General features: G+C 37.9%; 1 protein-coding gene across 2 annotated transcripts in view; it reads left to right on the top strand.

The window, feature by feature from the left end:
* The first annotated feature begins 1,319 nt into the window (after positions 1–1,319).
* Positions 1,320–14,350, top strand: part of LOC130173869 (gamma-aminobutyric acid receptor subunit alpha-2) — a 32,953-nt gene continuing 19,922 nt past the window's right edge. The window contains exons 1-4 of one of the 2 annotated variants that reach the window (XM_056383401.1): positions 1,320–1,731; positions 2,148–2,253; positions 4,508–4,623; positions 11,973–12,040. In XM_056383401.1, coding sequence (XP_056239376.1) covers positions 2,183–2,253; positions 4,508–4,623; positions 11,973–12,040 — 255 coding nt within the window. In that variant the 5' untranslated portion in view covers positions 1,320–1,731; positions 2,148–2,182. The remainder of the gene's footprint in view (positions 1,732–2,147; positions 2,254–4,507; positions 4,624–11,972; positions 12,041–14,350) is intronic. The other variant, XM_056383400.1, reaches the window with a different exon arrangement.

Raw genomic sequence — 14,350 nt, 5'->3', positions numbered from 1 at the left:
TCTTCTCAAATCTTACTCTTATCGCAGCTCTTTATTGCAATAAATCAGAGAAACAAAACACATTATTAGCCATTTTATTAAACACATTCTTCGAATGACCTTTGTCAACAAAGCAATCTGTTATGGAAATAACAGATAATGATGTAAAGTGGCATTTTTTTCCTTTTCGTCACTGGATTGCTGCCTCATTCAGTCAATCTAAATCAAAATACAAATTTACATTATTTAAAATATTTATGTGTAGTCAGTGATATGTACACTCACTTCTTTCATGTTTTACATTTAGAAAAACTCCGACAAAGAAAACATGGACACATGTTAGAAGGAGTTACACTTGTCCATTAAAAGACATCTCATCTGTCCACAGTATGTGGTGCTGAAAGAACAGCTCCCAAAGAGGTCCATGTGAAGTATGTGGCACAATACAAGAAGAAAAACAGTAAACACAAAAAACAAATTTGAAATGTGATGTTTTTGATGTTTATAAATAAGTTTCTGGTTTGAGGTGATCTGGAAAAATAAACCTGCCCAATGTAAACACTGAAACTACAACAGTCATTTGAAAAGGCTGGTTATTTCTACCACAGTGCACAGTCCAAGCATTCTCTGGACACACACACACACGCACGCACGCACGCACGCACGCACGCACGCACGCACACACACACACACACACACACACAGATCCAATTTTTGATTTTGTAATCCTGTACATCCAGTCAACACTGGCCATTTCTTTACATTTTCTTCACACTTTATATTGGTAGCAAAAGTGTGCGGAGGAACTACACAGATACAAAAAACTGTTGTACAGTTAACCTGCAAGAATATGTGATTTTTTAAGCATTTATTGATTCATTAATCCTTCATTTTGATGTACTGCTTTTAGGAGCTCCTTATCCTGTAAACAAAGTCATACATCAGTATTTGAGTGGGGAGTGTTAGAGTCTAATTGCTGTGTTAAAGGCTTTCCCATCCCAGTAAGTACACAGGTCCGGATTAAATACTTAATTTTTCAGTGTGTGAGCCTAAGATAATTAAGGAAAATCAAGGTTCTGGTGAGCATTAGCACAAATATCAAAGTGTGTTACCCTAACTGATTAAACCCATATAATCTATTACAACAACGCACTGATTGTTTTGCATAATCAATACACCACTATATATTGACTGTGAGTGGATACAACATTAATTAGCATCCTCACTTGTCAAGGTCTCAGCTGGAGGCTGCAGGAGGAGGCTCAGTCCATACCAAACTACCTTTAGGACCCAGTGTCTCTCCTCCTCAGCCTTTGTAGTTTTTGTGTGGAGATGAGGGAGACTGAGATGTGCTTCTTGCTTATCACGATTCACATCGAGCTTCTACACAAGCTGAGGAGGATGCTGAACAGGGCAATTTGAAGCCAGGATCAGCTCCCACAACTGCTTGTTTTTATTTTATTTTACTTTTTATTTTTTTTTTGTTTAAATTTCATTTATTCCGTCCATCACATTGCTTATTATTTTTTTAATAGTCTGTGTATTAAATTTGGGGACACTGTGAAAGCCAATGCATTCCGGGTGCATTCCTGCTGCTGGCTGGGACTATGATTTATCAATGCTCGCAGCTTTGTTCTCATGACAGACTTGCACTCGTCCAGTCTCATCAGACCAGGAGAGAGCGGTGAATTCTCCTTAACTTTCCTGCATCTTCGACGATTCCAGCTGCAGCAGGTACTTTCTGCACTTGAGGTGAGTCTGTTTTTCTGCCCACTCAGACACAAAGGAAACGTTTATTTTATTATTATTTATTATCTGAGGAGACGCTGGAAAGCGTGGGAGAGGAGCTTGATCTCACCTCCACATTTTTTTGTTAATATTGTTGCTTATTTTCTGCGTTAAAGGTATTTTTTATCGTCTAAATTGGCTTCAAAACGGTGTTCTGACTTGATCTAATATTTTTGGTAACAGTAATGTTCAGTGAGTGGAGGCGTGGGACGTGTCAGTGAATACTAATTACTGTCAGTTGCTTGTCTCTCCTGCCCCCCCCCCCCCCCCGTGTTAAAGGGAATCCCCAGAAATAAGTGATGGATATAACGACTGTACAGGTCACATACAAACCCAATAGCATCTCAAACCCGGTTAAATAGATCCTCCATTCATTACAGCGGCTGTCCTGTTGTGTGTAGGTGTTGAAGCAGCCATGTGGAGCAGAGAGAGCGCTTCTCTACTTCTCATCTGCCTGCTGGCGCTCACAGCTCTCTGGAAAACCAGGTGAGTCTTTAGAATAGGAGACGCCTTGAATGATACAGCTGTAGGCCGAGGATCACTCACTTTGTCTCGGGGGACGGACTGGAGGTCTCTATTTATCTAGTTATCTAGTTTTTTTTTTCCTCCACTCATTATCAGTGGACACACAATGTGCAGGAGTGGAGACAGTTACCGCCTTCAGCAGCCTCAGTCTGACCATAAAAATAACCTGGAGGGCATGTGGGTAATTATCTACTGCCTTGTTGAAAATATAGCTTATCGCAGCAGGCCTGCCATTCTCAGTTCTTATGGTTTACGAGGTTATTTAATTTTACAAATCCCCAAGATACACACAAAATAAATAAATAATTCCTCTATAACAGGGTACTTTTAATTGTCAATACCCTCAAGTCAGGATAATACAGCTAATATCAGTACTGAAAAGCAATATTGTGAATAAATGGCTTTTTTTCAAGGGGACAACAACTATCAAAAAAATAGTCTTTTTAAAAAATGTAATAAAAATTATTACTTTTAATAATATTTCTGAACATTTGTCCAACCTGCTTTTCACCTTCATTTTTGCTAAACCTGGGCGCCTTGGTTTCTCAATGCTTTTAAAAAAATCCTAGCAGAGGACGTCTCACATTGTCACATCAGGTGTTAAGGTGTCTTTTGATATAAACCAGAATCAGCTGCTCACACGAGGACAGTTGTCAAAACAAAGACAACCAGTGTAAGAAGCATGAGAGGTCATTTAGATAAGGTCACTGAATCCCTCTTTAGGCTCCATCATGATCAAACCGATGTCCAGCACAGATTCTGAACATTTGTCTGAGAAAGGCCTTTTTTTCCACAGCAGACATTTTGAGATGTCACAATAAGAAAAGTTCAGGTCATTATAAAAATATGAATTCTGTTTAGCTGCTTCAGTTGTTATAGTAAATGCTGGCTCACTGTCACAAACTGAAGAACTTGAATACAACAGAGCCATCGTTAATATTATTAGTCACACCTGTGCTTTCACTACCATGACAAATCAAGAGGCCTGATTTGAAGAAAAGTCTATTCGCACCATCAGAAGAAAACCTTCCTTTAGCATTCACACATTAATTGGAGGCTACACAACACGGTAGAAGTTTGCTAACTAGTGAAACCAGATACAAACATGGCATTGTATGTTACTGGTCTTGAATTAGCTCCTATCATATTAGATTTTTATAATGTAACTGCTAGTAATTTTAGCTTTGTAGTCACCACTGCTTCTTTCAAGTGCGAGCTACTGTGTTGTAACGTTAGCTATCATAAATTCATGATATTTCCAACATTAGCATCAGTATCTGTAAAGGTAAGGTATGAGCTGATATACTGTAGCTAGGAAAATGTCTTACATAGTTTTTGGCTTCAGAAAACCACACCAGCTAACATTATAGCTGGCTAACTACAGAGGAAGCCTGGAAAACTAGCTAGTTAGCTACTTAGATATCGACGATAGCAGGCTGATGTTTACACAAAACAATTTTTAAAAAGTTGAACAAAAGTGAATTAATCAAAGTTCACAGATAAATGTTAAAGTTTAAGTCACAATTTCCTCCACCTGAGGTTTTCTGCTAATTATTTAATTTATGCTTTTTCTGGTGCAATGCCAACAGCCTAAACATACAGTATGTATACTGTTGTGATATGGGTGTGATTTTGAAGTGCTGCTGCTTTGCCTGGTAAAATATGACATCAAATTTAGCCTATTAACAGCAGTAAATCGGCCACATTAATCCAACACTTTCTCTCATGCTAATTAGAGAAGTATGGACCAAACAGAAAATACTCAGAGGTGAAAAATGATTAATATTGTACATACATTCCCTTTTCTTGCTTAAAGTGAAATATGCCCATAACCTGAGCTGTTACACCAGAGCTGGCGACAGTGGTAATTATGTCGAGCTTTAATGTAGTACCTTATCTGAATTTATTTACCATGAATCTCCAGCTCTGATTAAATTATCATATTCAGTTGTGTTTTGGCTCTAAGATCAGATGGCTCACAAATGTTCTGCCTTGAACTGGGTCATCCATGTGGATGAGAAACAATGTGCATGTGTGTGTCTGTGTGGGCACGTATGAAGTCTCTGCCAGATAATAACGACCCCTTTTCTTCCATAAACCAGGCCTCTGAGGAAAACAGAATTATGAGTCTAAATGTATTTAAAATTTAATCAGATTCCCGTTTGTTGAAGTGTCCGTTAGCTGGTCATGTTGTTGCTGTGTGTCTGTCGACTAGATCGGTGAATGCCGATGCCACATCTGATGCCTTTAAAACCAACATCACCCTGTTCACACGGATCCTGGACAGACTGCTGGATGGATATGACAACCGTCTACGGCCTGGTCTCGGAGGTAAGGAAATTATGTTCTACCAGTGAATGTACAGAAGTTATACAATCTAAAATTATGTTATGAGACATCAAGTCCCTGTCTTTTTAAATGGTTGATGGCTCATTTGGAGTGAGAACATTTCATTTAGCATCAGCTTTTGTAGTACCGATAACCTTTGGCAGCAATCCCCTCAAGAACAAACTGACAAACACACTCTGTGCACAAAACATTTAGGTTATATAACACTCACTCCACTTCCTGGAAAGTAACAGCAGCAAAACTGGCCACATTTAACCCCGAGGAGGCCTATATTTCTACTATACTACTGTAAAATGCCCACTGTCAAATACCTGGGAAGAAACTCTGGGTGCGTGGAACAACAGCAGAAGTCCAGCAGTGCTGTGTAGTTGTGCTCCAGGGTTTAAAGCCAGTTTAACTGTAAGGACATGTTTGAAATCACTGGTATGTCAAATAACTTACATTTTTAGATATTGCATTAACTGATTTTGTATGTCATTCATTGGTCCATTCCCTCTTAAATATTTTTAAAGGAGCAGTTTCAGCAAAGTGTAACATTGAAAGTTGATTGATTTAGTTGTATATAATTTAAAATAAAATATATAAAATATTTATAATACTTTTAATAACATCTGGTCTGCCAGAAATTGTAATAAGTAGATATAACCAAACCCTGAAATTGCAACATTTGGAGTTGCTCCTGTAGTATTTGCATTTTCAGGCGCACAGATCCCTTTGCCTTTTTGTCATCTCTGGCACAATGGTTAGTGTTGATTCAATGGAAATCTGTCAAACCACTATTACAGTCTAAATACAACTGAAGTTGGAAACACTTACATATTTCACACAGTGCTGTTGAAAGTCTGAAATCTTTTTTCTCCCACTTTGAACAAAAATTTGTATCAACTATCCAATTTATATATATATAAAATATAATATAATTTGAGCAATCGGTGTGATCACTTTCTGGATGTTGTGATCTTCTCCAGTGGCCTCAGTGCTTCTATCTCCATCCTCACCTCTCCCATCATCCTCCATGTCTGGCATCTCATTTCCAGCTGGCCCCTCATCCCAAAGCTGAGCCCCTCCCTCAGGATTTGGTGCCATTTGAAATTCAAATTCCTGGGGCCATCAGCCCAGCCCAGGAACTGCCATATGGGGAACAGACCTCCTTTAGCTTGGCAATGCTCAGCCTGTACAACTGGACCTACAGTAATAGTGCTGCTAGTTTATTTTCTGCTCAAAGCTGTGGCCTATTACTACGGCGTAGCTCCAGTATACATCTTACTTTAAGAACCTTAATGATCATATTTCATGGCCTGTTTCCAACAAATAGGATTTTATGCACCAACATTTATACTTAATGCATCCCCAGACAATATAAACATTTAGTATATTTCTTGACATTTTTGCTATAGCCCTGGCACTGACAAGATATTTGTAGTCCATTGGGAAATGTATAGGATTTTATCAATAAAGCTGTATTGATTTTGCCTGAAAAATGACCAGCATCAGACAGCTCTGTAGAAGTGATTGTGTTAAAGACAGACTCAGGAGAGGTCTGCGATCTGAAAGAAAACTTTTGAATAAAACATTCAAACATAAATTAGACACTTTCCATCCAAGTGTCTTAAAGTACCATGAGCACATACATTTTTGGCCCCAGTGGGAGCCAAACCCCCAACACTGTGAGTGTAGTAACAAACTGTACCCAACACCGGTCCGACATCATGGGGCAGAATTGAGTCTAAAAGGGGAAATAAAATGACATCAGATGGAATTTTCCACGTTGTACACACATTAGATCTGTATGTCTCATCTGTGGGAAAAACATGTTAACGCCTCACTAGACTTTGGGTTGTAACACATCTGTAATGGCTGCAAAAGAGCCTCATCACAGCTGCACGAGTGTGTTCCCTACATACTACATACTATATATTCAGGGAAACACAATCAGGCCCTTTGATAGTTTCCGTGGTTCAAGTAGCATGCCACAAAAAAGGAGGCTGAATCCCAAGAAAATCTCTCTCTGTATGAATCATTAATCCAATCATTTATTTACAGCATCATTACAAATTACCTACATACATACAGAGTGTATTACAAAATCAATTTTCCCTACACGTTATCATTTTTGCAGTCTGACTTTGTAGCTGTTCTGTGCCAGTTAAATCTATTTCACTCTTCAGTACAAATTTTCTTTTACATATTTATATCTACCAGCAGCTTGAATGTGTGGACAAAATAATAAGAATACCTGTATAATACAATGCAATGAATCGATTATAACAACTACCTTAAGGGTAGAATCAGTTGCATATCTGTTATTTTAAATTGCATTAATGGTAAGATCTTATATCAAGGCTGAACATTGTGTTATTGTTTGGATGTTTTCACTAAACTGTGAGACAGTTCAATCTGCACTCATGAGCATTTTACTGTCTTATTGCATTGAACAAGAGATGTGAGTTTTTCAGCCACTGAAAATCAAATGATGAAGATGGAAAAGATGAATCTAGGGCAGAGGTTTTCAAGATGAACCCACGTGTCCCCTTGGGGCTGCTGGAGGGTTTCAGGGGAGAGAAAAAACTACTGTAATTCAACAATGAATGAATTACTGTGTGGGTTTAGGCGGCACATTTCTCTTGGATTTATTTATAGCAAATACAATATAACCACAGCCATTTGATTGCTAAATAGGCCTATTGCTTTCAGAAGCAAAAACATCCATCTAATATATCTAATATAGAGCCTATAATGTAACTACTGTGGACTAAATTGTAATCCTAACTGCTTTAATCCTGCATTTATTTTTCATACTTGTCATGTGTTTGGGTGTTGAAGCAATACCAAGCTCTTTTAAAAATGCAGCAATTGGTGTCTGTCGCTTTCACTGAAATCAAGCCAGGCTGCAGAATGAATGCAGAAAGCACAGTTGCTCCCACATCATCATTAGTGTGACTGTGAGGCAGCTCACTTCTGTTCATATTCACACTTCTGCTACTAATTTGTTTTCTACCCAAAAAATTTGTCATCTCACTACAACTTCATGCTCAGAGCTATACATTATCTTCCAGCTTTAAAGCTGCACCAAGAAAGAATTTCATTAGGGAAAATCACATCTTGGGGTTGCAAGAGCCATCCTCAACGATAAAGATGCAGTGAATTTGTCATGAGCACTAAAAGAAAGGTTTGTCTTTGAGTACGGTCACTGCTCCAACAGAAGGTGAAGAATAAAATCTTAAAAGGAGAACACACACCCTAAACACAAGGAAGCTTCTTGTGTGTCCCAGACTACCTTTTAGAGTTTAAAGAACCGGTAAAATTTATATTCAGCCATAATAAGTAATCTTTAAAGCTGCATTAATCAATATTGTTATATTGCTTTATTTTATATTTTACTGTTCCCATCAACCCACTTTCCCTCCCAAAAAAAGGAGCTGAAAGGACACTTATTAAGTTCAAATGAATGCTAATGTTGCTTCTTATTGCCTGAATGTTTAAACTGGCAATAGTTTGTTAACGCTTAAATGCTAACTGATGAATTCAGCTTCAAAGGAGCTAATTATAAGTTTTGCTATTGCTACATAGCCTGCGTCAGCATTAACAGCTGTTTACTTACCAGTCTAGAATAAATATTGTGAGTTCAGCATCAAACTTGATTCCTTTATTCAGCAAGAGCTGTCTCAAAAGGTGGAAAGCCATGTCAGTATCAACTCTTGTCTCTATCACGCCTTTTTTCTACTGAAGTTAGCATGCTAACCAGCTAGCCCCAGCCCATTAAAAAATCACAACACTGAAGTGTAAAACTGATTTGACTTTTGTAATTGTGTAAAGTTTTGTAAAGTTCTAAAAACTCTAATAGCTATTTGCTGTGGTGCTCTGACCTATTTTCTGTGCTCTGGCTAAAAAGACATATTTCCCTTGTTTAAATGAATATTGATGAACATTGGCATTGTTTGCAGTGCCGATAATATTGTGGCGTCTTCTGGTTGGATTCTGGTTGATTCAGAAAGTGATGATCTTGGTGCCATGGTGACTATTTCTGATCAAAATGTCTGTTTTAACAAACATTGCAAACCACACAAAAATACAACCCTTCACCTACAGTGCAAGACTTCAGCTGTTAAAGATATTTAATTATACAGCTGTAATAAACTTTCTTTAATCGCTGTTGTGTTGGCGTAATCAGCGGTAGGGAAAGGAAGGCGACAGTTTTGCAGATTGTTAAAGTTGATTTATTTGCTGCTATTAAAACTTAGGACAGTTTGATCAATATAGTCAAATCAAGCTTGGCTAACAAAGATTTCATCTCTCTGAACTGATGTCACTCACTCCCCCTTTTTCATCCCATACTCCAACAGTGGGGTTTTGTGGATGCTCTTTATCTTTGTCCAAACTGGCAACAGTTAAGTTGACATTTGGATAGTTGCACAGCGGGGTGCACAGTCCCCGAACACAGGCAGGTTGTGTCTGACCAATTAAACATGGTTCAGCAGGTACATCTGTACCAAATGATACAGATGATATGAAAAGCACATGTTTACAACTGTTCTTGCTAAAAATGAACTTAAGGTATTGTCCTTGTTCCTATAAATAAGTGTCCTAACGTCCTCGAGCATTAAATGCACTCTGGGTATTTTTAAATAGTAAACACGTATTTGTCCCGAGGGCTGTGCTTTTCTAGGTTTTGAGGATGCATTGCAAGGATGCATCATTCATACAGATATGGTTAGTTTTGCTTGTAAATTTGCTCCACTCATGCAATGCAAACTGGACTGGAGCTGTCACTTGGTGGTGGATTTTGTTTTGTTTTGTTTGTTCTTTTTTTTCTGGTGGGGGTTTTGATACAGGTTTGTTATTTTGTTGTTGTGATATAAAATCATTTTCTGTCAAGGTTTAGGATGAATGGATTGAATAGACATGTGTTGGTCAGTCAACCTTTTGATATATAGATCTACATACATACACATACATTCATACATATATGTGTGTGTGTGTGTGTGTGTGTGTGTGTGTGAGAGAGAGAGTGTGTGAGTGTATATGTATATTTATATGTGTGTATGTATTTAACAACCATTAAAACAAAAAAAAATCCACCAGACTGAGCATCTTCATAACATACTTAATATAATACAGCGTCGATCATCAAGAAACCAAGTGCAGAGAACAATAGCAGTTATCTTCATTAACATGTCAGGGCATTAAGCATTGCTGGTGTGTGAAATCATTCACTTAGTCACTAAATATAAGCATCATTTTACTGAAGACTATTCAGTCTAGAGTGTCAGGCCTGGCAGGCATCTAAATGCATTTTTCTCTCTCTTTTCACAATGCATGATGGTAGTTAGCTCTTGACCAGTGACCATTAATTGTACACAACTTTTTACAGTATATTGTGAAATCATTTGAGACTATAAGGTATGAATATTTTCACTTATTAAAATTTGGACAACACAAAAAAATGTCCAACACACTATATAATGGACTGGATAGTGAATGACAAGGCCACTGAGAAGCTGCATTACCCCCTTATGATAAAATACCATATTGTGTCACAATGAGTGTGTTTAGTGTCAGACATGGATTTTACTGGGTTGACGTTTTATGTTTGGCTCCATAAAGAACCTTTCTCTTTAAATAAGTCAAAATCTGATTATTTTAAATCAGCCTGAGCCACACAAGGCCTGGTTTACATAAATAAATGCACACCGCCATATGTCTTGTTAAACGGATCGCACCTATTACTCAGCAACCTACCTGTCACTTCCTCTTGATTTACATCACCTTATGAATAAGAAAGCATTTCCATAATATGTCTTGTTAGAGGGACATGGAAGGTGGCCCGTCCTGCCATGCATGAGAGCACTTTACTTAGGAGTAATGATCTCTTTAGATTGTATGTGAGATGCTGTTTGCTGTGTAGTACAGAGTGTAAAGTAAAACGTGAAAGCTTTTTGAATTGGCCGAGCATGAGAGATCGAGCTTCAGTAATTATTGAAAGAGACAGAGTGTAGAGAAAGCAAATGGACCTGATGCAGCAGAGCTGATGCAGTCGCACATTACCACTTGAATAGGAAGCATATGAAGCTTTGCTCTTCCTATCTGTCACATCAGTATGAACATTTAGGACAAATTTCATAGGTTTAAAATCAAAGCTTACATGTCACCATGGCGCACTAAATTTAATCTTACAGGAGCTGCCCATAATCGGGTGAGGTATAGGTGAACCGAGTTTGTACACAATATATTGTTGTTCCATCTGATTGGCAGACAAATGAAATTAGAAATAAATGGATTCATGAGGAAGATCGGCTAAACAGTTAAATCTGACCTTCACCATGTGTCTTTAGAAGGTATATAACAATAAAAACATTGCATCTTTACATATGCTAAACATTGGTCACACTCAGAACATGATGTATTTCTCTCTGCTTGTTATTTAAACTTATAATCCTTAAAATGTCAGCCCTGGTTGATTTGATGACATCTGTGTAACTGGTGGGAACAGAAACTGCAATTTGATTTCATGCTGCACATGGTGGAAGTGGTCTTATACTCACCAGCAGGACACAGTAAAGTTGGTTACCTCGCCAAGACATTGGAGGTGTTCAGCCTGCAGCTCTAACAGTGGCTGCTCCTTCTTCTTCCATTACTCCCTGCAATATTTCAAAACCAATCCTCTGTCAAAAAATGCTGAAAATGACCGTGTCTTATTTTGCAGACACATTATTTTGATGTAGTCAGCGCTGCTACATTTCCTATGATGCTACACAATAAAAGCCACCCTGTGTGACTGCTTTTAATGTCAAGCAGCAACAGTGCTAAAGCTTGGGTTTGAGTAACAGCTCTAACATGGTTGTGGGAAAGTGTAATAGCCTGTGCATCAGTAGGTCATTTGAATCCCACAATGAATGGCAGACTCCACCACTGATAATATGAAACTACCATATAGCGAGATAATCACTGAATATAAATACATCAAATGGCTATTGATGGAAAAACTGAGAACATATATATTATCAAAACTAGGATATAATTTCATGAAAATATTAATGATTATAAATTTAAACTCATTGTTATAGGTGTTCAAAACCCATTGGAAAACGTCTCAATTGCCCTTGTTTCTCTTTAAAATAATGAAAAATGAAGCTTTTAGCACAGAATATTCTGCCAGCTTTTTCTGGCCTGGACTAAAAATCTGCAAAACAAAATCATCAGAACGATGAGAGAAAACAGCTTACCATATTCTCACATCAATGCCTTTAAACTTTCTTCTTTTTGCAGCATTTTGACTTTGTTTTTTTTCTCATTTGATGCATTGATGCCTCTAATTGCTGTTTCCTATCCAGACAGGGTAACTGAGGTGAAGACAAACATCTATGTCACCAGCTTTGGACCAGTTTCAGACACAGATATGGTGAGAGCAAGATATCGGACATTTATTCATTGTGTTTAATTATTCATCCACATCTTTGTTGTTGTATAAACATATAGAGAACAACACCATTCCAGAGGACGGCTCTGTCCTCCCCGCTCATACCTAAAGGAAGAAAGATGCTGGTTTTGCTTTATTTTTAGTTTCATTACGGCTTTCCCTCCTTTCATAATTTCATCATCTCTCTTTCTTCCTCTCTCCACACACACGCGCACACACACATCACGATGTTGAAGTGGGACCAGTATTCCTCACTAGAGCACGACATCTATTCATCTGACAATTTTCATCTTATAAATTATTGAAAGTCCTCTTGTTATTCAAGTCACTCCTTTGTTTATCCTGGGCTTTCCTGTTTATCATTCTGAAACATGCACCCACCTTCACATCATATCATCAACGTCCCTTCTATTGTTGAAGACCCATTTTCCAAGTGATTGATCTATTGATTTAATAGTTATGATGTTGAAGTTCAATGCAGTGGTCTCTGAAAGATATGTAAAGTAGAAGGCACACAGTTGAACATAAACCACCATTTAAGCAGAACTGGTCTCAGAGACAGACCGGTAAATCATTAAGACCAAAAAATGATCTCATGAAAATCCCAGATCCAGCCCCCTGTCCAATAAACCTCAGCCTGTTTTTTCAATATTTTCAAAATATCCTACAAACAGACAGATGGTTAGACAGACAAACCGCTGACCGTAAAACATCATCTCCTTCACTTCTACTGGCAGAGGTCATGACTGAGTTGGCTACAGCCACTGGAGCTTATAGCCCAGAAATATGTGTAAACTGTGAAATCAGTGGGGTATAATCATCTCAGTGAATGCTCAGGTTTGGGAAAATTATAATATTATTATTTATTCATTATTAAAATAATATATCGTGTAGCAAAATAGGACACAAGGCTGAAAATGTGTGATTTATTTCAGGGTCTACTCCTGCTCACACAGATGTCTCATAAAAATGAGCAACAGCATGAAATATTCTCCTCTGACCTCATTGATTTATTCCGATACTACAGAGCAATTCACCTGATTGCTGAGGTGGCTGCATGATAGCATTTCTAAGATTTATAGGAGGTCCACTGACAGTCAGAGCTGGAAAATGAAAGAAAATTAGGAGAAAGAAAAAGAAGAAAAGATACTGGGTTCAGCTTCACAAGCTTTAGTTAAACAAAGAGGTGAGAGGTAGATTCAAACCCACAGGCCAAAAAGCTTTGTACTGTTTGGCTGCAGTTTTATAAATAAGCACATACAAGGTGAGGTGTGTGAAGTGACACCATGCATTAAAAGATCATTTTGGTTTGACCTGTGAAACATGGGTCTTATTTTCATTCTTCAGTCAAATTAATGGCAACATCGTTCCCACAGGTTTATTTATGAGATCTCACTAAAAAAGACGTCAGACGTGATGAGAATCAGAAGCAGGTCAAACGATCAGACAAGTTTTAAATATAAGGCTGTTATATTTATTCATTTATTTACACAGGCAAAACCAATGACGATACCAAAGAATTCATTCATTCATTGTTGGTTCTTTTCATGTCTTTATATTTTCTTTCTTTTTGTTGTTGTTGACAATAACAAATCAAATTTATCCTTTAAACACATACTCTGGTTAGCCAATCATTTGGAGGGGAAAACTACAGTAATGGTAAGATTATACCCAAATAGTTTTAATTATTACAGACCAACTTCCAGTTTCAACTTTGACCTACATTTACCATACTTTTCATTTTCACTTCAGATGAAATGGTCTAGAGTCATGAGCTCAACAGTTGGCTTGAGTAATTTGTGTGATCATCTCACTGCTCATATTAGATATTATCATAACTTATGGTAAAGATGGAGAAAACTATGAAAACAAGTCCCAAACCATGTAATAAAGCACAATTATCCTGTTACTGTAAGAGCTGACGTATCCTAAAAGAATTAAATTGGTCTCAGTTTCAGTGTCCCGAGATCAAAATGTCAAAGGCTTCTCAACTGTGTCAAGAAAAAAAAACTCTGGGGGGAATTTATCTCTCCCTCTCACTCTCACTCGCTGTGTGTGAATCACACAAACACACACACACTCTGTCACGTACACACATTTCACAGTGCACTGCTTTCTGCCCTAAATCCTTTCTCGTGTGGTTTCTTTTGACAACAGAGGATTGTAGGTCAAGGGGTTGTCTTGGCCTCAGAGCCAGCTTAGGAAAACACCGGCTCAGAGAGCTGTGTGGAGCACGGAGAGCACAGGCCTCACCTTGATGGAGCTTTGACAAATAGAGAAAGCCACACGGTG

The sequence above is a fragment of the Seriola aureovittata genome, chromosome 8 (genome assembly GCF_021018895.1).
Source record: "Seriola aureovittata isolate HTS-2021-v1 ecotype China chromosome 8, ASM2101889v1, whole genome shotgun sequence".
Taxonomy (NCBI): Eukaryota; Metazoa; Chordata; class Actinopteri; order Carangiformes; family Carangidae; genus Seriola; species Seriola aureovittata.
The sequence above is the reverse complement of the archived record's forward strand: the minus strand, read 5'-3'. Positions and strand labels throughout refer to the sequence as shown.